Source organism: Zonotrichia leucophrys, chromosome 4A (genome assembly GCF_028769735.1).
Source record: "Zonotrichia leucophrys gambelii isolate GWCS_2022_RI chromosome 4A, RI_Zleu_2.0, whole genome shotgun sequence".
Lineage (NCBI taxonomy): Eukaryota > Metazoa > Chordata > Aves > Passeriformes > Passerellidae > Zonotrichia > Zonotrichia leucophrys.
In genome coordinates this window covers 9,910,439-9,937,857 of record NC_088174.1, presented here as the reverse complement: position 1 = coordinate 9,937,857, position 27,419 = coordinate 9,910,439, and the positions used below count along the sequence as shown (strand labels likewise).

The following is a 27,419-nucleotide window of genomic DNA, read 5'->3' as shown; positions in this document are numbered from 1 at the left end:
AACAAATCTTCCCTGTGGGTGCTAAAAATATTGATGCACATTATAGACTAGTGGGGGCTATTTTCTGGAGAAATGGTGATCTCTACTAGCAGGTGAGTGGAATTGCAATGCTAAAGGCTCATAGCATTGTTCCCAGTGCTGCTCTAGGCTTAGGTAATTTCACACTTTCTCACTTTCTCTATGAAGAAATAATCTGCTGAACGAGTTTTACTGTATAATTTTCAATGAATAAAATTTAAAAAGGTTTCAGTAAAACAGCTCTTTACCCCTTGAAGGAAACTGAGAAGTAGGAGGTCAAAAATTAGTGATCTAGTTTCATGTTATTAGATTTCCCCTAATCAAGGCACCAGCAAATATACTGCATTAATAGAGCACCAACTGTGTAGAACAAATGGATTATGATTTTTTTAATGGTGTTGCTATAAATACTTTTTCCCTACCTAGATTTGCCATTGGAAGTGAAGTATGAAACATTAACACATGTAAAGAAAGCACATAATCATATCTGCATAAGCTTTTAACTTTTTGGGACTGATTAGGAATATGGGGACTTTTTAAAAAAGTTGGTTGGTTCTTTCTTCTTGAAAATTAAGGCAGATAAGTGTATTCCAGATGCTGAATTGGAGGGGGTTTCAAACCTATGGTTATATTGTTGCTAGTTGGACTTTAATCAAACTGGGGGCACTTACATATCCTTATGAATGCAAGGTGTGGCTTGTTCCAGGGGGTAAAACTGGTAAGAAAGGAATGGGCTAAAAATGTGACACTCCATGAAATTATCTGACCTCAAATATCTGAGAGTTAAGAGAAACATTTCCACTGGCTTGTATTCAGGACATGGCTTAGTAAAGGAAAAAGCATATTTTGTTTTTATTCAGTGACTGTCCCCTCTCTCTATGAAATGCAGCATGTTATCTAGAATTCACTCATTTCTTGCCATTTCTTAGTTTTCCCTTTTTTCCACTCAGTATTTGCTCAGTAGTTTTTCAGTTAAAGTATGTACATGTTATCATAGAATATAGAAGTTTGGTTTACTTTTCTGAAATTTTTGTAAAAACAGAGAAAATTTTGGAGAAGTTATGAAAATAGAATGCCCTAAAGTCTGCCAGATTTATCCTATTGTCTCTTAGAAATTTTAGGTGAAAATATTGCAGGAAGAACAATAAAGAAAGTGATTCAACAACACAAGAAGGAAAGTATTTAAAGAAGTATTTATGTAAAAAACTAATTACATGAAACTAAAATCAGAATTGTATTTTACTTTAAAGTTTGCAGTACAGTATCCGGTGGGGGAAAACCCCTTCATATTTGGTGAGAAGCTCTCTAAGGTAGAGAAAGAATTCAGGTCAGAGATTTCTGCCTGCTTTATCTGTCAAACAAGAGCAGGAAATTGCAGTCAAACACCTACATTTAGCAGCACAGAATGATGTGCTTTATACAGCCCACAGGGCTGGCACTGTTTGCTCACCTGGCACCAGTGTGGTCCCCGAGGGTCCCATTGCCACTGGATTGCCCCAGACCAGAGGGCTGGGGGCTCCCTGGAGGGCTGGGGTCTCTCAGGGCAGGTCATTGCAACCTGGGACTTGGAGCTGTTCCTGAGCACATTGTGCCCCTGAATGCAAAGCCCTGATGGGTTTTTTTTTGGACAACCCTGAATGTGCTTATGAATAGTTCATAGTAAAAGCTTCCACGGAGAATATAAAAAGCAATTAAATCTTAATGGCCTGATGTTTACATTTTTTGAACCACAGGTTGGAAAGCCTGAGTGCAAATTGTTCCGACACAGCTAATGTTTTTGCTGTGAGGGGATTTGTGATAAGCACTGGGCAAAAATGTACCTAACCAATCTAATCTCTCATTTTTCCATACACATTTTCCTTGTACCTCTAGAAGTGAGGGTTTTCAGTGGTATTTTAGGTGACAGCTCCCTCAGCAAAATGACTGTCAGTACCTGCAGATTTATGGTCCCAGGGAGGGGGCAACATGGTCTCACCTGGGCAGGGAGGTCAGGATGGAAATGCTGTCCCCAAATACCATCAGGGTACTTAGACACCGTCCCCCTATGAGCCATGATGACTACACACAAATAAAACAGGACCCAAGTACTCAAAGTGTTTTATAGTTGCTTTTCAGGAGCCAGTCCTGCAGGGGCAGCAGCCTAAGGGGAAGTTTCTACCCAGGCTGGCACTTGGGAGCCACCTACACAGACCTGCTACCAGCCTTTCGTGGGTATGCTATGCCAAGTCAAGCAGCAGGTTTCAGCTCTAAATAAAACTTTCCCTTTGACATGAGGGAGGATGATATTTTTGGTGCTTTTAGCTTTTTCCGCTCCCTATTGAGGAGCCTTTGCCATCTCAAATTTTGTTACCCACAGGCCAAGAGACACATCAAGGGAGGCAAAGGTGAGGCTTCCCTTTCAGCCTTGAAGATTGTGTGTCTTTGTGCCTGACACAGTTTTATTTATCTTAAAATACAGTAGTAAGCCACCACACAGTCCCAGAATATCCTGAGCTGGAAGGGACCCACAAAGATCATCGAGTCCAATTTCTGGCTTTGCAGGGGACAACCCCAAAAATCACACCATGTGTTTGAGAGTGTGTTCCAAATGCTTTTTGATCTCGGTCAGGTTTGTATCCCATGCACTCCTCCTCATCTTGTCCTTCAGGCTCACCTTGCTCTGACACGGAGGGCTCAGCCGTGCCTGGGCCAAGGCTCCCCAGCCAGCAGGGCTGCCAGGGCGTGCCAGCCAAGGGAACGGCTTCCTGCAGGCCCTTGCTGGCTCTCAGAGGGGGCCCATCTGGTACACACGGAGTCATGTGGATCCTCTGCATCACCCAGACTTCATCTGCTTAGCTTCTAACCTTTGAAAAACCCTCTTCTGCCTCAGGGAATGGCCTTAAATGCACAGAGCTGTGACAGTGATACAAGAAGTAAGAGTCTCTTGTGGCATGTAAAACGTTGTTGTCTTGGCCAGCTCAATTTCTTTTGCTCTTTTCTCTCAGTGTATTTGAGTCTGTAATCAATAGTGAAATTAAAAGGACGTGGGTTTAGTCCACCCACAGACTTTCACTGCCCGGCCTGGGGATGCCAGATCTGCAGTGTTCTGCTAATCTGTGCTCAGATGCTGTGTAGTCCTTGCCTAAAGATTGCTGCTCTCCAAAAAACCCCACATTTCCTGTTGTCTGTCAAGGGAAGTTTCACTGGCTCATGCTCTCACTAGAAGCAGGGCAGCTCTGCTGTTGATTTCAATCAGAACAGGATTGGAACTACTGTCATCTTGGTATCTGTGTAGGTTATGAGCAGATGGTATTGCCTGACATTGAGTTCAATGCAAGGTTTCTGGCTTGGGCTGAAGCAAAATAACTCTACTGCAGTCTTTCATCAGTGAGGAAAGATAACATTTAATGAAGGCATTTTTCAGGATCTGCCAAAAAATTAGAAGAAATTTAATACACAAAGATATCTTAAAACGCATAAGCTCCACATGCCTCTGTGTGTGTATACATGAACACATCTGTTCTGGGTTTTTTGGTTTTGGGTTTTTTGGTACAGAAATACAATTTTTCTTATTGCTGAAGTCTGTGATGTAGGCCAGAAAAGCAAGCTGTGCCCAAAATGCTAAGGAAAAACTTTCCAAGAACTATTAGTATAATCAGAATATGTTTATGTTTTTTCCCTTATTGAGATTGTGTCTGGTTTGGTGACAGCCTGGTGTCTGAAGCATGAAATGAGGGCCACAGTCAGTGTGGTATCTACATAAAATAGTGCAAGTATGTGTGTGTATTTCTCTGTGCTGAGACCAACAGAATATCACCACAGTGGCTTTTGAACAACTCATGAAATGAAAAACCCCAATGCAATGAGGGAATACTTGCTGGGCTGTACTGAACTATCTGTTCAAACAGTTAGTTTAAACTTGGTTAATGAACAACCAAAATCTTAACAACTCCCATCCATATATTTTCCCTTTGTGCTATTACAGGTAGACTTACAATTGGAATCCCAAAATATTAGAAACTCTAGCTAGACACAGAAGTGTGCACAGAGCACATTTTTATTTTGCCATGAGCAATGTTTGGTTTCAGGGGAAGCAGTTTGTGCATCACCACAAATTGATAGTATGGGATGAGGAGGTGAGAACCGTCATAAAAGAAACCTGGATTATGCCATAAAAGTTCCCATTGGGATCAACTGGTACATTCTGAATTCTGTAGTTATGAACCTTCAGCACAGTGTCATTTGCCTCACCCCACAGCTGGGTACTGGGGAGGAGAGACTTCATTATAGGCTAGAAGTTCCTGACAGGAAAGCAGCTCAGGATGTGCTGCCAGGGCAGCAGGGACTCCTCTGCTCCTTGTGTGCATCGTTGGCACTGAGAGAAACATCCGGGCACTATTGAAATAGATACAGGTAAATTAAAAAAAAAACACAGAAGGACTGCAAAACCAATTTTGCCCTGTGAATTTTCAGAGTTCATCAAAGCTTATTAGATAAAACCAAAACAAAATACTTGAGAGGTGACTCGACTCCAGGGAATAAACACTTACACAGGGGAAAAAATAGGGGGTGTCAAAGAGCTTTTTGACTTAGCTCTGAAAAGTGTAATGAGATCCAGTGGACGGAGTCTGGAGCCAGACACATTCAAATTGGAAACATGACCTACATTTTTAATGGTGAGTGTGCTTAGCCATTGGAACAAAGTACTCACAAAGTGGTGGATTCTCTCCTCTTGATGGCCTCAAATCAAGTCTAGCTGCCTTACTGGGAGATAAGCTTTAGTCAAAAATAGTTATGCTTTAGTCAAACACATGTTACAGGGCTCGATATAGAGGTAATTGGGAAAATGTAATGGTCTGTGGCATCCAGGAGGTCAGGCCAGATGGTATAATGATCCCTTCTGGCCTCAAACTCAATGAATCTCAGAATGAATATAAATGCTATCATCTGGATCTGCATTTGAAATAATTGCAGGCAGAGATTAGACACGCAATTGCATATGGTTCAGAACTGATAAAACTTTCCTCCCCTCCAGAAAAAAGCCTTTATTTATGCCTAATTATATGGTGCTGTTGTAATTCAGGTAAATATCTGTTAGAAACTCAGATGCCATGTCAGCAAATCAACTTTAACTTCTGTGTGTGTGTGGTGTGCAGATCTAGTTTCTAAAGCTGAATATTCAACTGCAGACTTGCTCACACAGGAATGTATCCAGGTAGAACTCCTGTGTGGACTTTTGCTTCACCCTGAGAGTACCCTGATGTGATTTAGCCCTCTCAACTTTGAAGTTGGTTCAGCTAAATCACGTGGAGGTTCTGGGCCTCAAAGCAGCTGCGTGCCTAATGCTGATGACTGCCCGTGCATTGCTGAATTTTACGGGAAAGAGTTGTGGAAAGAGTAATAGCAATAGCAAAAACTGAAAAGGTTCAAGCTTCTCTGAGTAGATTTTCTTATGCTGATATTATCACAAACAGCATCTCTGCTTGCCAATGCACACGCACCTGCAAATTGCATCGCTTCTGCAGAAAGAAGATATGAGAAATATTAGCTGGCAAAAGAAACCGCATTAAAACACAGATGACTTTTAATATGAATTTCACCTATATTGTGTAGCTTTCAATTTTGGTGTTGTCTCACTCACAAAGCTTTCAAAACAACTGCACAGGTAAGCAGTGAGGCTACGCAGAGGAAATAATATTGTTAAAGTTCAGTGAAATGTCGTCATTTATGGTATTGTGTGCATTTACCTGTGCTCAGAAGACAAATGTTGATGAGTTTCATTCATAAAGGTCCACAACCTTTTGCATTCTCAGTTGTTCTCCACATTGGGTTCTGACGGATGGCACCAAACCCCTAATTTCCAGGTGATGAGAAAGTTTATTTTTTCAAGTTCTCAGCACCATAGGGGAATTCTTACAGTAGCTAATATGCACCTTGAAGACTGAATATTCTGAGGTAATGAGGTTTTTCCCTAGGCTATAAATTTAATTTAAAGGGACAAAAGCCTGGATCTGCAACCACCCTCACAACTACCTTGCTCACCATTAAATCATGTCCTCAAGTTCCATGTCCACACAATTTTTGAACACTTCCAGGGATGGTGACTCCACCACTTCCCTGTGCAGTCTTTTCCCGTGCTTTACCATCCTTTCCAAGTAAAAAACTTTTCCCTAATATCTAATTTAGTTCTCCCCTGGTGCAGCTTGAGGCCATTCCTCTCATCCTGTCACTTGTTACCTGGGAGAAGAGACTGACCCCCACCTTCCATCACCCTCCTTTTGGGCACTCAAAAGAGAGCAAGAGGGCCCCCTCCTTTTCTCCAGGATAAACACAGGTTGGCCTTTCTCAATATGAACAATGTGTCTGTCCCAGAATACAAAGCTGGAATCCACACCTACATCCAAACTCTATTTATTATAACCAGCTTCCATTTCTGCCCCCTTTTTCCCAAGCAGCACACATAGAATGATGACTAACATGGAGGCTGTATAAATACTTGCTTATCTGTGAATTTTAAGCCACGAGTTCTTTGTATTCTCCTTCTGCATTGATGCTCAGAACCTTGCAGCTAATTACACATTTGCTAATTGTAGCCTGCTTTTCTCAACCTCTTTCATTTCAGCTCAAAAAGGAAACATGATAATGGTGACTCTGCAGATACTCTGAAATAACTAATGCTTTTCTGAATCTCAGCATTATTTTCTTATGTGAATAGTGAATATCTCTCTGCAGATACTATTCTATACTGTTCTGAATATGTTTTCAGATTACACTAAAAATGAAAGTGACATGAAATAGTGAAAATCCTATTTAAAGTTAGCTGTGTTTTAATGTGGCATTTTACCAATTAGATATTATGTCAAAAACTTACAAAACCTCCTGATTTTGAAGGTGCTTTTTCCATACTACTACAGGGATGGCATTTATGGTAACACTGTTGTATCAGCAAAACTGCCAATGCAGGTATTCTGCTTTTTGTCTGCTTTATAGCCCTTTATACAAGGCCTTCCTATAACAGTTCTGCAGTAGCATTAATTTCATAAAGGTCTCAAAGGTCATTCTTATTTTCAGTCAAATAACAATAACCGAGAATTTTAATGATGCTCTTGCATTAGTGTTATAATATTCAGAATTGTTATAAAATTCAACAATGTATGAAAATGTCATTGCTAGGGATGAATGAAGCAGCTCCTCTGAAAATGAAAATCAGCCCAAATCTTTCAAAAGGTATTAAAAAAAACTTCAGGTAATTTCATTTTCTCTCTCCCTTCTGCCACTTCTCAGGTACTTCTACAAGTTCCGGCACCTGAAATATCATCATAATTGATTTTTCTAGACAAAGGAAGTGCTTACAGCTAATTATCTAAACTTAAGTACAGCATTTGGTACAGTGCCATGTGGGAAATTATTACCTAAAAGGGGAAATAAAGAAAGAAATCAAAAAGTGAATAAGAATGTGAGGGTAGAAGGAGATCAGTACTGAGGGAAGGTAGTAAGGCTTCTCAAACATCAGTCTTTGGCCTAGTAATATTTAACATTTTTAATTAATGATGATCCCATAAAAAAATAAGTGTGTGCTAATGGAATTTACCAGTGGCATAAGGGAGGCAGGCACTGTCACTGCAAAGACAAATAACACTCTCATTTAGGAAGAACTGAGTGACCTTGAGAGTAGGATAAATTAGACAAAATTCAGAAGGGTTTGACTGCCAGTTCATGCATCTGGGTTTTGTTAATCAGGTTTCTAGTATACCTGCATGCTCATAGGTAAGAAAATAGTAAGGAAGGGAAAACACAGGCCATACAAATCTGGGTATTTTTGCCAGAGTAATGAAACACCATTACTGGTGTATGAGGCAAGTGTTAGAAATCAGCCAGGATGGTGCACAATATTCACAAATTATTTGCTTGAGTTTTGGGAAACTATGGAAAAAGATGATTAGGGTGGCCATGGAAAGGAGAGCCTGCAGTGCAGAGGAATTTGGCAAAATGAATGCTGAGGGAGGTCTCTATAAATACCACATGGGCAAAAGCTCTAGGAAGAGAAAACATCTATTTAAACTGAAGGACAACATTGGCATAAGAACAAATGAGCATAAATTGGTCATGAATAAATTTAAGATAGGAACTGGAAGCAGGTTTCCAAACAACAGAATAGCAATGTTCTGCAATTGCTTTCCAGTGAGAACAGTGGAAACAACATCAATAACAAATCCTAAGCTACTTTTAAGATGGATTTAAATGAGTTTCTGAAGGGTTTTATATGACGTGTTTGGTTAAGATAGCAGAGAAGTAGACTTGATGACCCAAGAGGTCTATGCTGTCCTATCTGTCTGAGCCTGTTTTTCATGACCAAATATTTCAGATCACTTTTAAGTACTTCCTTTCCTTCATGTATTTTTTAGATAATTTTTTTATAGCATATTGCAGGGATTGCTAGCTGGACTGATTTAGGAAAGGCACAAAGCAGTGGTGTCCAAAATATGCTGAATACTCTCCAAACAAAACAAGTGTGCAGTGTCCTACAGGGCAGTGCTTGGGTGCTTAAAGAAATCACCATTTTCTGTGGAAGGTGATGGGGACATAGTCCCAACAGAAGCAGCATCCCTTTGAGCCTCAGTTCTCTCTCATTTCCCTATGGCTGCTCGATTTTGCCTTCTCAGCACCCATGGCACAGATGCAGCAGTGAGAAATAGGATGGCAAACAATGCTTTAGATCCACAAGATTAAATGGATGAAACCTGGAGCAGTCAGTATAAGTGTGACTGGATCCCAAAGGGCAATGAAGATGGCTTGTTTGGGGGCATTCCTCCAGCCCCACTAGTGTGGTGCAGAGCTGTGTTAGCCTGTCATGGTTTATCTTCTTTCAGCCCTATGTCCTTTAATTTAGTTTATCCTGCTTGGTGCTGTTCTGGTCTGGTTTTACAGTTATTAGAACAGCCTCTGCCCGAATTAAGGTGCAAATGAGACCATATGCCAAAGTCAATAGTATGGATTTTATTTAATAGTAAATATGAGAGACAGAGAGAGTGAAAGGAAGAGAAAGAAATAGAAAAGGGGGGGGGACAGACGAGAGAAAGAGGGACAGAGACAGAATAAAGACAATATCACCACTCTGTGGATCCCAGTGATGTTCTGTTGATCCTCTCCAGCTGGTCCTCTTGGTGGTGAGGGTGCCCTGAAAAGCACAGAATCCAATGGAATAATATATGCTCAGGCCAGGTGGGAATGACCAGGTACCTCACCCAGGGTGGGGGGCAGTTTGGTGGTGTCTTGCAACAGACTCTGGCTCTGTTACATCACTTTGTGTCAGCTGCAATGCTGTGGTGCAAAGCCTCAGGAAGGAGTGTGGGGAGCACTTTGGGGGGGTCTTTGATGGATTATGACACCCCCTCAGCTGCCTCCTACGTGGATGTACCATGCACGTGGCCTGTGGGGCTGGGGATTTCACAGCTGGGCCGATTTGTGTAAGCAAGGATGGATGTTCAGTGCCTCTGACCAGAGGTTACACCACGCACAAAAACCTCCTCTCCCCACCCTCAGCTGTGGGAGATCTGTGTGAACCTGGCTTCTGTAGGCTGTGGTCTTCCCCACCCCAAACATGGCCAGAGATGATTCTCAGCACAGCTGCTGGGCTTGGCTTTCTTGAGGGTGCATTCTTCTCCCTCAGCCTGAGATTACTGAACAATAGTGTCCCCTTTATCTTATCTACGTGGCTTAACTCAGGGTCCAAAGTTCCACTCAGGCATCTTCAGGGAGGGGTGGATGCAGCCTCTTTATACAGTTTTTGCTATAATGGGCAAAACCTCTTCATAACAAAGTTTAAGGCATGAACCATTTCAGTCCCTGACAGGTGCCTCAGTGTTACTGTCCCTTGTTCCCAAACCCAGCATTTCCATGATTTTTTAACAGCTGCAATTCCCCTAGTCAGTGGGGCTGTAAAGGGATTTGTAAGCAAGCCTGGGGTTGAGATTCAGTAGCTGGACTTTTATAGATTCTTAACCAGACTAGCAAAGTTGTGTTTACAGCTGTTTTACAGTAATAGATGCTTCTTCATCCAAGTGCTGGAGAATGCAGGTTGGCTGGGTAAGGTGGTGACTCCACATTAGAAGAGGACCTCACAGTGAAAAGTTTTATTATTTTCTTTAGTTGAAATCTGATGAGTGGGACAATGAAATCTGCAGAATTAAATGATTCTGGCTGTTTTTCCTCTCCAGCTAATTACACAAATACTTTTTCTGATACCAGCTATTAATATTGAGAATAGGTTAAGAAATTGGAAAGTTAGATGAAATCCCCAAAGAGCACAGGTAGTTTGGAAAATGAGAAGAAATAGGCAGCAGCTTTACAGCTTGTTGCTGTCCACATTAATCAGATTTGCAGTAGGCAGTAGCTACTTTATGTGCAAATACTTTAACAACTGGTTTAAAAAACCAAGCAGGATGTCTGAGTCCCCAGGTTCACGTAAAGAGGTAATGAATACCTGCATAATGAGATAGAAAGGCCATAAACTCGGTGGTGGGAGTTTTCAGTCTCTCTTCAGCTGAGGTTTCTGCAGCTTTCTGAGCCTCTCAGTGCCAGCCAGGGAGGCAGTCACTTGCCAGGGTCTCCCTGTGGGGAAAGAGGCTCTTGGCTGCAGCTTTGCCATCAGCAACTTTGTGCAGTGCCCCATGCACGAGCTGCTCTGTGATTCTCACATCAGAAATGCCCATCCCTCAAAAGGAAAAACTAAAGCTAGTTTGAAAAAAATATTTCCAAGGAAAAACTGTATTGAAGATCAAAAAGTAAAGACATGCACTGTGAAATGGTTGAGAGAAAACACTTTGATTGATTGAGAGCAGCTATTAGTTTTGCTATTTTTTAATATAATTTCTGTTCCTGAACTGTGTGTATCTTAAAAGCTATTTTTCCACCTATCCGTAACTTCAACAAGGACACAGCATCTGTGAGCAACTGGATGAGATTATTTAATTCTGTCCTGTCCTGCTAGTAAACTCAATTAAAAAGCAATCAATCATAACCACAACCCGTACTTATTGCTATATTTTACTGACTTCTTGCTCACATACACAGGTGTGGGAAGGTGGCTCTTTGAGAGAGGGTGGCAGCCTCATGCCAGGGATGAATTTAGCCCTGAGCTTGCTGCAGCCCCATGGTGGCCATAACTGCAGGGAAACACACTCAGTTTTTCCATGGGTGGAAATATCTGTGGGGTGGAAATATCTGTGGGGCACATTAAAGCACATGGACAGCTTGTTTGCGAACAGCTGTGCATGTGGGAGCATTCAATTGACAAGTATACTGAGGAATTGTCTTCAGCCACAGCAGGTGAAGAGAAATGTCTCCTTCAGACATGGCTCAGGGTTTTGGATGCCAGCTCATGCCCCACATGAAGACAGCATTGGCAGCGATGGCATCCAGGAAGGTGTGAGCCTTGTATGTGCCAAGGCTGCATCCAAGTAGGAGCAATGACGCCCCCGACATTAACAGTGATTAAACAGCACCAAAGGCTTTGGAAACAACCCCTGGTGAGGTGAATCAGCTGGGGCTGGTGTCTGTGGAGCAGCTGCTGTGGAGCAGGGGCTGTGGTTGCACCTTCAGCCTGAAGTGAGCGCTCGGTGGGACAGGGACAGAGACAGGTCAGCTGACTTCCTTTACTCTCATCCCTTTTTTTAAAAACTATTTTAAAAACAAGAGGTTTAAAAACAATCCCTCATTGGAGTAATAATCCCCTTGGGTTAACAGCAGAAGAGGGGAGTGCCTGGCACGGCGCTGACAGCAGTGCCCTGGTCCTGTCCCAGCCAGGCCAGCCGCAGACCCCCTGGCCATCGTGTGCCCCAGCGCCATCCCTGCTGAGCAGGAGCCACATGGCCGAGAGCCGATGTGAGATGACACCTCTGCAGGAGAGCTGTGAGGGTGCGAAGATGTTATAGCCTACGTAAAAGGAAGACAGAAAGGGGCATAGGAAAATAAAACCCACAAAAATTGTGTGTTCGTTCCTCACTCTTCCCTCAGTGCCGTCTCACCCCGTGCAGAGGCTTCAGAGGTGTGAACACATCCTGTTTACATCTGCCACCAAGACGGGAGGCTGAGGGAGCACACGGCTGAGGCACGGGAGAGCAGCTGCAGCGGGACAGGCCCTGGCATGGACACAGTGCCCGTCTACCACGGGGCCATCACCCGAGAGGCTGGGGAGAAGCTGCTGCTGGCGGCGGGCACGGACGGCAGCTACCTGCTGCGGGACAGCGAGAGCATCCCGGGGGTCTACTGCCTCTGCGTGCTGTGAGAGCGGGCCGGGAGCACAGGGCTGGCTGGGGCAGCGGGCCGGGAGGGGGCCGGGAGGGGGCCGGGAGTGAGGGGCTGGCAGGGCAGCGGGCCGGGAGCACAGGGCTGGCGGGGGTAGCGGGCCGGGAGCGAGAGGCTGGCCAGGGCAGCGGGCCGGGGGCGGGCCGGGAGCACAGGGCTGGCTGGGGCAGCGGGCCGGGAGTGCGGGGCTGCCAGGGCTGCTCAGGCGGCAGCTGGTTGCCGACAGTCCCCTCCACAATACGGGGTGCCCCACAACAAAGTATGTTCTAGTGTTGCCATCTGCTTACATGAGTGAGACTTTTGGCTCCTTCACCTTGGCTTAAGAGAGAGGGGTGCAATAAGTGGTGTGGGGTCCCTTGCAAAGCAAAGAGGAGCAGGTTTTGCCTTGCAGAGCCCACGCTTCCCACAGACAAAAAGCCGTAAAGAGAAGTCAGGCAGGCACATGGGAAGGATAAGCAAGGTGCCATGGAGAAATGCCAGGCAATTTGGCTCAGAATGGTGTGTGTATCCTCTTTGTGCTCTATAACCCTCTTGCCTTCTGTCTGTGTTCTTCTGCTTCCCTGGTGTGCTCATGGGTGTGCTCAGTGACAGGGTCATTGGGAAAGGTAACACGGAGTGCTGCCATCCACAATGTGCCTTTGTTCAGGATGCTCTCAGTCCCACAAGCTTGTGGCTTGTCCCACAGGCCACGAGGCTTGGAGCAAACTGCCTGTAATGCACATGAAATACTGATGGTAACGTACTAGGTGATAATGTTTCATGAAATTGGGTGAAAAGGGAGACATCTGATGGGATGGTCTGTCAGAGAGAGAGTAAAAGTTCCCCTGGGAGAGCTAGGGGAATTTATATTCATAGGACCTCAGTTTAATGAGGAAATTAAATTACCCTACTGTTGGCAAAATTCTCGGAAGTCCTGGTGACGCTGTACTGTTGCATCAGAAGAACAAAGATGACACTTATGCTGTACTTCAGTAGGAGAAGGAACACTAGAGAAAACCCTTTTAGGTCCAGCATGAAATCAGCTAACAGGAGGAACTCGGGTACCTGGCAAAAAAACACAAGGGGAAGAAAGGTCCTAAGTCAGGTTTTCCCCAAATCCCTTGAATACATTTCTGACAATATGTAATTAAGCCCTGGATGAGTGTCATTATCTTCCTGTTATAGACCAGTAAATGGAGACATGCAAGGTGGTTATAGATAATCCAAAAATACACAATACTCTTCTCAGGGAAGGTCTTGGTGGCAGAGGATGTATTCTTTCTTCTCTTATGAAATCAGGTGAACCAAGTTAGGTGTTCCTGCTAACAAATGCCTTAACAGCGAGCTGAAAAATGGGAAATAAGAAGCATCTTGAGTTAAATGAAAATGGAAGAGACATAGCAAGAGGTAAGGAGTGCTATGATCCCTGGGGTGGGAATAGGCAATAAAAGCAGAATCTCTTTAAAATAACTATCAGAGGAAATGGGGATATACCACCCTTACACTCAGAAGTCATTCAGTGCAGGTGAAACACTAAGGCATTAGAGAAAGGGTCAGGAAGAGTGTTACAATGCTGAATAAGACAGAGATACTAGAATTAGTCCACTGTCAGTCTAAATCAGGATGTAGGTATGTAACAAGGTCTTTCAGTTGTACACTATCGGCTGGGATTTATTGTTAGTAATTTATGCCCTTTGAAAGAAATTTCATTAATGAAATAAAATATAGAAAATGAAAATAGGAAGAAATTAAAGCTTTACTAGCTGTGAAGCTCTGCAATCTTTGGAGGAAAAGATACTTCAGTAAGAAACAGACTAAATTGCTTCTAAAATTATAGGCCATTCATGTCCCCATGGTATGTTGCATTGAAACATATGTATGATAAACAAAAGGGTAAAAGCAAAAAACCAAAAATTAATGGTGAGTGTTCTGCAGGCTGAGAACATAGATCCTTAATAGTTATTCTGTAAAGGAAATTTGAAATAGCATCTTGGATAAATCCAGATAAAATTTAAATGAAAAATGTTATGATGAGTATGAACTGATACAGAAAGAAAGATGGCTGAAAAATTGTAGAATTAAGCCTTGGTTCCAATAATTCTTAACAGTCAATTCAAATAATTACGTGAGAAATAGCAGATATGGTAAACAGCATGTCACACACTAACTGTGGAGACAGTTTTTATACCAGGAAAGTATCCCACACTGAGATAGCATTGACAGTTTGAAGAAATGTGGGCTATAAACTAGAGAAGTGCTTTGACAGGCTAAGTTTGCCAAAGCAGAGCACTTTAGTGGAGAGACTGCAGGAGTAGGAAAGGAAGGTGTGAGAGGTAGAGATCTGTGTTTGGTGGAGAATGCTAAGCCTGGCTTTGGCAAAGAAGCCAGTGGACATAACCAGTCCAAATTCCAGTCTGAACATCAAGGGCAGAGATGGAACAGGTGACAAACACCCATGTGCAGGGCAGCTCTGGTAAAACTGAGGGAAGTGTGCAGTTGCTGTTTTCACTCTGTAAGAAAAAGAAAATTAAAGAAAGAATAAGTATTTCTCTGCTTTTTAAAATGTTTCATTCTAAATAAATAATGGAAATTATTAGGAATAGCAAAGTTATTCAGCAGTTTACATTTTGGTTCAGAATCCATGCCAAAGATCACTATAAGAATATATAGACATATGAAGATCAGACAAAAGATGAATTTGCTAGAAGTAATGAAGTGATCTTTGAAACATGGGAAATAAAGCTGGTCAGCCATTAGATATACTGCAGTAAGTATCAGAGCTAAACAAAATATTTTTCATGTTTCCAGTGAAAATTTCTACCAGGAGTGTTTATGTTTTTTGCTGCTGGTAGTGTTTCTATTGCCCTTAGAAAACAAAGAGAGAAAAATAGTCCAGTTTTCCAAAATCAAGACATGTTCAGTCTGCCTTCTTTGCCCTCTCCCTCCACTTCCCTGGGGAAATAAAACAAACCAAAACAAACATAAAGTCCTGCAGCTTCCTAGTTCTAACCATTTTTAGGGCTCCTTTTCCCATCACAGGGGAATTACAAGGCACAGTTCTGATAAAGAGAAAAGAAATATTTATCAAAAGAGCAATTAAGCATATATTTGGATGACAGTGATGTTATCTACTTGAATTCACATTAATGGCTGCTCTGCACTTCCAGTTCCAGGTACTGTAATTGTCAAGCCCTGTGATTTCACTGCATTGCTTATGCTCAAACAATGTCTCCTTTTCCCAAGAAACTGCATAAATTTGTAATGCCACGATCACCACCACATCCTCTCCCTTGAAAAAGCCCTGACATATTTTGGCAGGCTTTGAGCCTCTTAAGGCACACAATGAGGACTGCAGTGTTCATGGTCAGGCTCATTCACCTTTTGCTTTTCCAATTAAGAAGCAGAGCCCTGACCTTTAAAAAGGAGAAGAGTCAAAGACTTCATGAATCCCTTGTGACTGACGCTGATTTTACAGGGCAAGCATAAAAGAGACAGGTAGTAGCATAAAACCTGACCTATAGAGGTGGGTAACTGCAGCAGGCAGGGCCCTGTTGGAGCATTCATCTAGAAAACTCTCTGCTTTCTCTCTTCTTTGTTTCTCCTGAGCTACTGATTTATCTCCCTTGAATGCCACTTTCCACTTTCTGAAGCTGGGATGTGCACGTGGTGTGCCTGAAAGCTTTCAAAGAGACAATGAATATTTTCTTGGTGTGACTGCAGCAAAGCACAAAGGACCCACTTTCAAAAATATTTTAAGACCACAATTAAACAATGCATGGAAGAGTAGAAAGGTTTTGATTTGCAATTGTATGCTCTGGGGCTCTTGCAAACAGAGGTGTTGCTTTCAAATTTTGGCAAAGATTTTAATACCAGATGCTCCTGGGTCTTCATTGTATGAATATCATTATTGAATTGATATTATCTACTTTAAGGATGTTGGGAATATGTCAACAGAGGTACACAACTCTTTCCTGGAAGTTTTTAGAGTTGAACTGAAAAGCAAGATTTTTGTTGTTCCTGAGAACTGGTCTAGAAGAAATGCATGTGCTTTATAAAGCATACACGTTTTACCCATAAACAAGTTAGACACTACACACAGTACACCAGGGTTTTAATATCAAGCCTGATTGTTCCAGGGAGCTTTCTTTACTGGTTTGGTTTCCTCTCTGCTCAATGCCCCGTTTGACATTTTTAGCACACTCAGAAATCCTCTGTGCTCGCAGCTCCTAATGAAGTCAATGGGGGACACGGGGCTCACTAATGGTGACTACTTTGAGGAGCAGCCTCTTCAACCCTGCCTGAAAAATGTATAAAGAAAATGCCTGAGAGTGCCAAAAGCCCCATGTTCCTTTACAGATATATGAGCACACATGCAGGAACAAGCAGCTCATGCCTGAATTGGCAAAGATAAAGCGTTTGTAGTTGGGTTTTAAAATCCACATGCTTGAAAATACTGAGAATGTTAGTAGTTGTTTCAGAGCTGTAAGTAAGACAAACACGACGTGCTTGTCAAACTGTATGTTCAGATGATTTGTTTGAAACCAGCTGTTTGTGTTCTGTGCTGCATTAAATTTGTGGAGAATAATCAAAAGCTGGAATTGAAAGCTGTTTAGAGCTCTTGAAGCAACAGTAATGGCAACAGGGATAGGCTGCAGTCCTATCAGATTTTACGTGTGCTATTTTTTCTGTCACTGTAACCACGGTGCACAAGTTCAAGGCAACGTGCTGAAACTTTCTGATGAGACAGATACATCAGCTGTACAGTACGAAGGTGTAATACAGGATCACAAGCCAGCTTCTGCTTCACATTTCCTTTGTTTCCTATGTATTCTTTTTGATAGACATGGCAGAATAATTGCATTTTTTTATAACACTGCACATAATCATCGTCATCATTTAAGACGTAATTTGAAACAAAAGAAGAAGCCTCTCAATTCAGTATTGCTCTTGCAAATATCACACGCTGTTTTCAGCTTTGAAAAAAAGTCTTCTGTAGCACAATGGTAAATTTTACTAAGGTGAGTATTTCAGGTGCCTGCTAACCAGAGTGAGTGTAGTCTTTGCTGAGCATAACTTGGCTAATGACCTTCACATATTCCAATGACTTTTCTTGCAAAGCCTGAGTCATGGAATTGATGAAACTTAGTGGGAGGCTAAGTTATTGGCCTGTCATAAAGTAATATCCTTCTCTTTAGCATCTCAGATTTGAATAAATTCTTACTTTATTTCTGAATTTCAAGAAATTCCTCTTTAAAGTATTGCTTTTGGCTGGAATCTCCTTGTACCAGACTGACAAAACCCTGCTCAGAAAGGCTTCACTCTTGCTCTTTAGGTAAATCAGCAGCATTTCTTCAGATAGTTAGGAGTGTTGAAGCAGTAAAGATACTGACAATCTTCCACAGAAATCTCTGCATAAATTCAGAGCTATTTCACAAGACTTAAATTTCTCTTTTAAGCTTTTTTTAATTTCAGAAGAGAAAATCAAGATAATGCATTTTTTTATAATGCTACAGCATTACAGCAAGTTAATATGTATTACTCCTGTGGTATTGAGGGTAAATTTTTCCCACAAGAAGTGTTGATAAAGGAATCAGTGACAGAAATCAGTGACAGGAGTGTTCACTCAAGTGCTGCTGTGGTTTAAGCTACAGTCACTCCGTTGGGCTTTTCAGATGTTGTAAACACCAGTTTAACCTATTTTATTCACTCTTGCAGACATAGAGCTTATATCTTGCACATGATCTCAATGTGAAGGTTATTTCTTCAGCTTGAGTTAGCTGAAGGGTGGTAATTTCTGAGTTGCTGTACTTAGCTGAGACCTAAATAAGGAGAGAATCAGTCTGTTTGTCAAAAAGAAAATACAAATTCTAGGAGAGAGTGAGGAGAAGCTTAAAGGCCCTGAGGAACTGCTGTGTATTCCCCTAAATTCAGGAGTTTTGGCTTTGTGGTAGCCATCTCCCACCTCTGTATCTCCTGTTGTGCCCATGCCATCACCCACATTCCCTGTCCAGGGCTGCCCACCAGGAAACTGCCTGAAGTTGTTTCCTCTGGGCACTCAGGAGCTCATCTGTACCTACATCAAGTGCCTGTGGTGGGGCAGAAGTGGCTCCAGCCTTGGCTCTGGTCCTCATCTGCTCCGTGCCATTGACTCCTGCTCCGGAGCCCCCTTGGGTCCCCAGCAGGGTCCTCTCCAGAGCAGTGGGCTGCTCCTCTCCATAGCATTAAGTGGTTTCTAGGCATTGTCTCTGCTTGAGAGATGGAGAGTTTAGCTCTGTTTCACAGAAGAGAAAGGTGACACAGCAGCCCCAGGCCTGCAGTACCCTCTAGCTTTGGGTTTCCAGTGTAAGGGCCATGGGAAGGGCTTCTGAGGCTACCCAATGTTACTCTGCACAACTTGCTGACTTTGCTGGCATTGCTAAGGTCTGTTTCCTTATTTCAAACAACTTTGGCTTCCAAAACACCCATCTTCTGCTCCTGGTTGTTTCAGCATTTTGTGCTTCTCCCAGACCAAGCCCCCTCATACTTTACCTTTGTATATCCCCTTCCTTACTCAGTCTTTCTGTCAGGGGTTCAATATTTGTGCTGTTTCCTTGCCCAGCTTGCATAGATATTGGTCCCCTTTTCTTTCCTTCCACATCCATCCCACCTAATCCAAAACTTCCTGCCCAAGACATCCAATTACTAAATTACCTTCTGGTTTGAATCTCACTAATCTAGACCAGGCAACACACATGCATTTGGACACTGCTTGGCTGAGTGCCCATGGTATAGCCAGACATGGTGATGCTACAACTGCTAACAACCTTTAGAGGGTGCTTCCCTTGCAGCCTAGAGAGCCACTGCTGCTTTCAGAGAGAGCAAGAGATATACCTTCTTTCGAACAAATTGTATGTCTTACTCTGAAAACTGGGCACCACCTCCTCTGACAATTAGAAGGTTGTTTTTTTTTAAACATTGGGAAAAGCGCTGTTTTGCCTAACGTGTTCTCTTGTGCCTTCTCCATCCCTAAATGAGGGTGAGGCAAATACCTAAGAAATGAAATTTCAGTCTGAAATGCTGAAATGTGGCAAAGTTATAAGAAACTGACTCTGGGCAGTCTAATGCTCAGAACCACTGTTTGTAGGCTACACCATGGTCTGGTTCTTAAACTATGTTGTAAAATGAAATCCCAAGGTAAGGTCAGGTTGTAAATGTACCAGGTAAGAAGAGCTGATTGACATAACACAATGACATCTGAAGAGAAAGATACGTACAGAGGAAGAAATGGATGTAATTTATTGCTGACATGGCTTTCCCTTGTCTCTGTCTTTCTCCCTTTTAATGTGTTGAATTTTGGGCTCAGAAATGAACAAAAATCAGTTTAATAAAATTTCCCAACTGGGATGCAAAGTATTTGGAAATGATGTTAAAGTATACAATGCAGCTGAAATGTCATCATTAATTTTAATCTGCAGCATGCATGTAATGTCCTCGGGCTATTTCAATGGTGCAGAAGATTGTAATCATTCACCTGTTAAAGTAAATGCAGCTTTAACAGGTCTGATCACAGCTAAAAAGGAGGAATGGAGAGGACTGGTAGACAGATGGTGTTTCAGTATGTCATCTGTGAACGATGCCTTGGTAACTCTTTGGGAGGAATTATCTGGCTATAAAGAAAAAAGAAGCCTATAATATAAAGTATTCCTGTAACAGCAACTCTTTCTAGGTTTTCCTTTGAAAAAGTTTTCCAAGGGAAAGTATTGAAACAGAGCCTGTGTTAATGCAGTTCCCAGCTGGTATAACATATCCTTCCCTATGGAGACAAAAGAAAAGTGAGATGTCACAAAAATGTCATTAGTAGTGACCAAAGCACTGTTTCATAAGTGCTATCTGGTATTGTCCTTACAGCAGTGGCTCTTTTCTGCTTCCCCTCACCAGCATTCTGGTATTTTTTGCCTATGATCAAAAACTTATACAGCCTCATCAAGATATTAATTCATGATTATTTCTCTCCCCTGAGCTTCACTGACAGGAGAGAGGAGCTTTGCTGTTGTGAGTGGGGCTGTGTCTGTGCTTGGGACAGGTGAAGCAATGGGGGAGCCCCTCAGTGAATCTTTACCTGGGTGTCATGAACTGGTCCTCCTCCAAGATGTGCTGATACACCAGTGTCACTGAGAGTGCTCCCTGAGCTCACACCACCTATAGGAACATTGTGTCTCTCTAGGAGCTTTTTTTCTGCTCTGAAGAGAGAAAATGTAGAAAATTGAGCTGTCCTCTCACGTTAGCAGGGGAATTTCTCATTTCCTGAGACTTAAGCTTCAGTAAATGAATTTTTTCACCTGCTTTTTTCCAGTCTTACATGCTTTACTCTTTTGAAGGTAATGTCCTCTGCAATCTCAATTTTAATTTGTGTATATAATTTTTCTTTCAAGAAAAACACCTTGATCTTCCTTCAGCCCACACTGATCTTAGTTCATGTAAGGTAGATTAAATCATAAAAACCTTTCTCATGGGTGGCTTTTGCCCATATAGCAGTAAACTTCACCCAAAATCATATCACTAAGTATGGAAGGTAAAACACTCTTTGAAGTGGTAGTGAAGTAAGTTCCTGCTGCATGACAGAAAGTTTTGATAAGATCACATTCATTGGGAGAGAACTTATCAGAAGAGCTATAATTCATTTTGTGGAGACCAAGGTCTCAATGGAAAGTAGTTCAACGGGAAGATCTAGCAGTGCATCCTCTGAACAAAATGCACCTTCCTTCCTTCCTTTGTGCATTGCCTCTGCAGAGGCAGATGGGGATGTCCAGGTCATCTCCCATTTACACAGGGTCTTGCTTTCCTGGTGGCTTCAGAGCCAATAACAGATGATAATATTGTGTTTTTCAACTTAAGCACAGTAAAATCCCTCAGACCTTTCAGTCTTTCCTTCTCTGGGAGAAACATGAACATTTTCCAAGAGAGTGGAGAGCTCTCACTTGTCCCTCAGGAAGCTGTGATAACAATGTCATTCTCTTCCCATTCTCCACACTGGGCTCAAAGCATCCATCTTCTCAAATTCTTGTTCCTTTTTCAAACCTCATGGGCTTTTAATCTGAACTATCCTTTGTGCTTTCCCTGTGCTCAGCTGAAATATTTTACAGTGTGATATTTTGAAAAATGCAGGATAGCTGCATTGTATCTCACCATACTTCAATACTGAATATTATTTTATCTGACCTCTATTTTTCAATTCATTCTGCTTAGAAAACCTTTCTGGTATAGTGCTGAGAGCCAACAGACAGCTCAGAGTCAGACCAGCACCACAGCCCCTCAACCTCTTCAACTCATGCAACCTCTTATGTAGAGAAAACAGTGAAAGAAACAACAAATAGGGACTTTCCAGATAACCGTGCTGTTTGTGGAAAAATCAGATTTTAAAGGGACTGAAGCAGTTGGGAAAACCTTTGGGAAAACCAAGAATCAAGCAAGGGTAGTAGAATCATAGAATCATAAAATGGCTTGGATTGGAAGGGACTTTAAACATCCCCTAGTTCATCTAATCATCTAGTTCCAGCTTGTCCTGATGTGGGCAGGGATGCCACCCACTAGACCAGGTTGCTCATATCCTTGTGCACAGTGTAATACTGAAAATAGAAGTCAAGACAATGAGTTTTAGATGTGTAGAATCATACTGGCAGATTTGAGACTTGAAAAAAATCACTGTGTAAAAGGTTAAATACCCACTTCAAAGAGATGGAACAAAATGCCAGGACCTCTCTGGTATTTTCCAGTACATTATGGCCTGTAAAATCCTCATTTCAGTAACTGTGTGTTGGCTGGTATTGTACATGTTTAGGTACAGCAAACCTCCTTGTGATTTAAAATAAAAGATTCATGTGAACATAATGTTATAGAAAGCTGATGACACAAGCCCAGCTGTCAATCTTTAAGAAGAGATGGTACAAGACTGTCTGAGGGCCCTAAAGGGAGACACTGGGTTCCCAGAACAAGAACATACATAATCTAGTGGCTTAGAGGAATGTGCTTTTAGCCAGCTGGGCTTGAGTTGTGGCTTCAAACACCACTGACCGTGGTGCTATGGCATGGACAGGAAAGCAGCTCCACATTCTCCCCTCCTCCTGCAGCCACAGCAGGTTGTTCATGTTTCTTCCCAAGGTCCAAATCCCTGATGGACTGCAGTTTGCTGGGGAAAAAAGAGGGGAAAACCAGTGATGGCTGTTTTCCTCCTTAGGTTTCTGTGAGCATGGCCAGCTGCTTTCCATGTCTGGTGGTGTACAGAAAGTCAGGGAGAAGGCTCTCTAGGTAGGCATGAAGAGGTGGATGAAGCTGTGGTGTGATTGTGGGGCACTATCAGGCACATTCCCATACTTGAGCAGAGGAGGGCAGTGTCTCAGCTGTGCACAGGGAGCTTGTCCCTGCAGCACTCTGGGTGGGAGGGGATGGCTTTGTGTCCTTCACCTCTGTGCCTAATCACACTGGGACTCAAGTGGTGGGGGCAGAGTTCTCAAATCATCACAGGCATTTTGCTCCCACTTTGCTGGGTTGTAGCAGAGTGCCAGCTCTTAACAACTCCCTTCTATTATACCAGCCACCACTTTGCAAAGGTTGCTGTAATGACTTTTAAACAGGAATTTGACACAGATCATGAGTAATTGCAATCATATGATGTCTGTGTCACTGATGGCTTCTCATATTTTTGTAGTAGCTGCTATAATGCCATGCATAACTGGAAGTAAATACAGTATATTTCTGCTTTCTTAAGAATAAGAATTGATGGCAAAATAGGGAATGGTCCTTAAAATCCTGCTGTGTATTCATGTAAATGTATGTAGTGTGAAACAGAAGCATAGAATAATAGGATATGCTGAGTTAGAAGGGACCCAGTGGGTGTCCCATCATTGAGTCCAATTCCTGGCACAGCAGAGGACATCCCAAGAATCACACCATGTGCCTGAGAGCACCGTCCAAATGCTGCTTGAATTCAATACAGTCTTTCTTATCTGATACCATCTAAACTAATGCTGTACCCATGGAGCCTCTATTAATTGTTTCTGAGTTAAATTTTTGGATATTAGTGTAGTAATCTGCCATGTAAATCATTCACTGAGTTGGGTTTGTGAGAGAAGCAAGAGTGACTTTGGCACGAGTTGTGCCTTGTGTTAATAGTCTATGGCTAATTCCCCAAAGACTTGGATTTTAAAAGAGGGAAGATGCCATAGCCTTATATGTCTCTTTTTGGAGACAGTATTTGAAAGTTGGGAACATATGGGCAAAGCAAAGAGTAATTGATTTAAGTCCTTTTTTTAGGTGTAGTTTTCCAAATAAATTACAGTAATTGCTGCTGTTAACATCTGCATTTAAACAAGTCACAGAACGGTAATGCCACCTGTCAATAATACACCTTCTCTTTTTGTAGGCAAAGTGTTTCTGGTGTGTGTCAGTGAAAGGACATCACTGAAAAAAATTAATAAAAATGCTGAGGAAGGAATAGAAGCAACACCATTTAACCTAAAATAACTGAATACTGCTAAACTAGATCCGGGTCAGACCAATCCCTCTCATCCCAAAAAAACCCAGTAGATTTAACACTGCATCTATCCAGTGGTTTTTTAGCTACCTAGAGCCTTTAGAGCTGAATTTATCTTTAAGGAAAAGTTAGCAAATGAGCTAATTCTCACATAACAGTGTAGTTCTTGTGAAAACTGTCAGGAGACATGAATAATAAATACCTTTTTTTTTTTTTTCCCCACAGGCATCAGGGTTATGTTTATACCTACAGAGTGTCCCAGACAGAGGCTGGATCCTGGAGTGCTGAGGTGTGTACTTCTCCTTTCCCTTCTGAAAATTTGTACATCCTGTTTGATATAGATTATAGATCTAATGAAATATATTCAAATTATTCATGTTTCTGCCTAGTCTGATTTTCATTGATGGTAATCGATCTAGAGTGCATCCATCAGTAAGATGTCTTGGTGCCGCTTCTGACAGTCTAGAACTCATAAATTAATTCCCTGTTTCATTTCAGCTGTTGCATAATGCAATAGTGCATCATTTTGCATCATTTTAAATGGCAAAAATATTGTGGTTTTATAATTTGACAAGCACAATCTGTTTCCGTCTATCCTATGTACCATCAATGTCAGAATATTAAAGAAATAATTTTCAATGTACAGAGTTTTAATTCATTAATCCAGATCAATTCATCATTAGTGCAAAATACAGCCAAGTCTTGATACAAAATATATTTTCACTCATCTGATGGGAAACTGGTAATTTGGGTGCACAAAAACATTATTTGTAATACAGACAACATTTAGGTTGATGAAATTGGGATGTTAATCTCTATTTATTTTATGATTTTTTTTCCCTTTGGACGTACTCTGTGTATTAATTCATAATTAGCTTTCTGTTTGTATGTTAATGAACATTTATTTCAAATATTATATAATTTCTAGACAGGCATAATGCCTTGGCCATTACTGTATTAGAGGTGATTCTGGAACACAAAACTGGTTCTTGGGGTTACTCTGAACAGATCAGGGGATGGAAATGACTGACATTACTGTGGAGTAGATAATTATCCATGTGACCCTTGGGAATAGTGCCCAGTAATTCTTTCTATAAGACATCAGGAGGTTGATGTAAGGGTTAGGATTTGTAGTGCCCAAGACAGAAGTTTTCAGGACAGGGTGAAGGTGACAGTGCACCCATCCTGCCAGGGTAAGCACTGTTATCTATGGAAGGATTTCAGGACTCCACCTGTGTGGAGGGTAATTCCCTGGCTGAGGCTGCAGCCTCCTCTAGCCCCAGATGGGATCAGCCTCTGCAGTGAGGTTTTCTGGTGCTATATAGACCTGCTATGATGTCTGGCCTGTGACCTCCACTGGCACTCTATGTGTGGCTTTTGGGCTTTCCCTGGCTGTATTTTAGGCAAACCTTACCTGAATTTCACATCATATGTGTGCTGAAGGCCCAGGCTTCTCTGTACATCCTCTGCAGGAGAAGGTTCTAGCTACAGATCCATGATGCCAACCCTTCCCTTATGGAACAGAAACTTTAAAGTAAATGTTGCTAAGACCATGCTGGCTTCAGCTGTTAGACACAGCAGCCTAGGTCCAACTGATCCCCACAGAGTGTGCCTGCAAGCCAAAACAGACTCCAGAGGCAGCTGGTCCTTTCCTGCTTCTGCTTCCTTCCCTGTGGCTGGTTAGTCTGAGCAAGCTCAGATCACACCCATCTTTCAAGGATGAGGTAGGGAATTTAAAACAGTGCTGTGGAATCTCAGCCAGAGTGAAGATTCCAGCTGGTGCCAGGGAGGCTGAATTTAGCTCACAGCTGCTGGGTGAGAGCAGTGTCCCCTGAGTGGGACTATGCTGGCAGGACCCATGCTTGTCCTCCCTTGACTTCGGTGAAGAGGAGTTATTATGAGACTGTCCTGAAGGATTTAACACAAATGTTGGATTTTTGATTAAAAGCACACATAGTTTCATTTAATACTGTTTGAAAAATTGCTAATGTAGAGAGATAGAAAGAGTCTCACTTTTAATAAATAGGTAACATTTGGCTGCTGTCTTTGTACAAGAAGTAGACAGGAATACTCGATGAACACATAAGCCAACAATGAATGCTTCAAGAAGGGTTTGCAAAGATGCTGTGTCCTTGCTGGAATTTAGGGGTGTGAGGACTCCCTCTCTATAGTAAGCCCAGGCTGCTCTCTAGGTTTTCTCACTGGTGTTTCTAGGATGGAACTATTTTACTTATGCAGGCTAAAAAGTTATTGGTAAGGAGGTTAAATCACTGACTACATTAAGTCAGGGTCAGAAACAGCAAAGGGTCACTTGTAAGTCTGTCTAATTAGTATGGCCGGTGACTGTGGGTAATTAGTGTGAGATTCTCTTGTAGTGATTAAGAAATTGTCCCTCTTGCGCCTTTCTATCTCCATGCTGCTGGGAACCGCTCAGTGTGGGAAGGCTGGGATGGCCCCGGGAAAGCAGAGAGCAGGGTGGCTCATTGACTCACCTGGAACTGGCACATCAGGGGTTCACATCCATGGCTGGTTCCTTCCCTGGGAGCTGTGTGCATTTCTGAGCACAAGGCCTGTGTGCCAGCACAGGGTGCCCAGCACCCTCCTCACCTCTCCCCCTCTGGCTTTGCAGACGGCGCCCGGGGTCCCCCGGAGGCTCTTTCGGAAAGTGCACAACCTCATTTCAGCCTTCCAGAAACCCAACCAAGGCATTGTAACACCCCTGCAGAACCCAGTTGTCAACCACGTGAAAGCCAACTACTCCTCAGGTACTGGTGGGGGGAGGAAACCTTGGCTGCAGCTGAGCAGAGCCCTCCATGGTGGCAGGGATAGAGGTCTTAGACTTACTTGTATATTTGACCTGAACTGGCCAGCAGAGTGACATTGCCAAAAATGTCACTAACTTTGCTATAGTGTAATTTGAAATGTTGTCACTCAGGTGCTCATTACAGACAGGGCCTGTCAATGTGATAAGAAAATGGATTTTGAATATGTATTCCTGAGTGCTAGGGCAGCAATGGCTGCCTTCCCTCACCACCACCCTTGCCCATGGAGGTATGAGCTTTCTGGACTGTCCATTTTCTTACAGTGTTCATCTGTTCAAATGTTTGTGATTATTTCTCTTAGGGAGGAATGAAGGCTATGACTTCCACCTGCAGCCATCATGAGGATGTCTCCCCAAGTGTGACATAACCACATCTTCCAGCATCTCCTCTAATCTATGCTTTAAAACAGAATGATTTATATGATAGTAAATACAACTCTGTGAGTTTTCTTGTAACATTTGCAGAAATGTGTATTTCATAGAATTTATTGCTTAAGATGTAGAAGTTTAGATTTCAGAGTACTTTGAAGTTAGGGTGGGATATTTTTTGTTTTTGTTTTTCCCAAGAGAGGATAAAAACCTATGAACTGCTAAATCCTTTATGTCTTTTTTTCCCTCTTTGTACTGTCAAGTAAAAACATTTCTCCCTTCAAGATCAGTTCTTAATTAATAATTAGTTATTAATTTTACATTGCTTAACTTTGAATCCTGCTTTGCTTTGTTCTGGTTGGCATTTATGCAGAATTGGGCAAGTCTCCTTTCATAACCTTAGGAGAATTGTTTACATTAAAGTGTCCTTGCCTTGGA

The 27,419-nt window shown here is 42.3% G+C and overlaps 1 protein-coding gene across 1 annotated transcript; it reads left to right on the top strand.

Annotated features, from left to right (window-relative positions):
* On the top strand, positions 1 to 27,419 carry SH2D1A (SH2 domain containing 1A). The gene is made up of 5 exons (XM_064712821.1): positions 1 to 92; positions 12,013 to 12,279; positions 24,017 to 24,080; positions 26,421 to 26,556; positions 26,915 to 27,419. The coding sequence occupies exons 2-5, from the start codon at positions 12,143 to 12,145 to the stop codon at positions 26,953 to 26,955; spliced, it is 378 nt and encodes a 125-aa protein (XP_064568891.1). The 5' UTR covers positions 1 to 92; positions 12,013 to 12,142; the 3' UTR covers positions 26,956 to 27,419.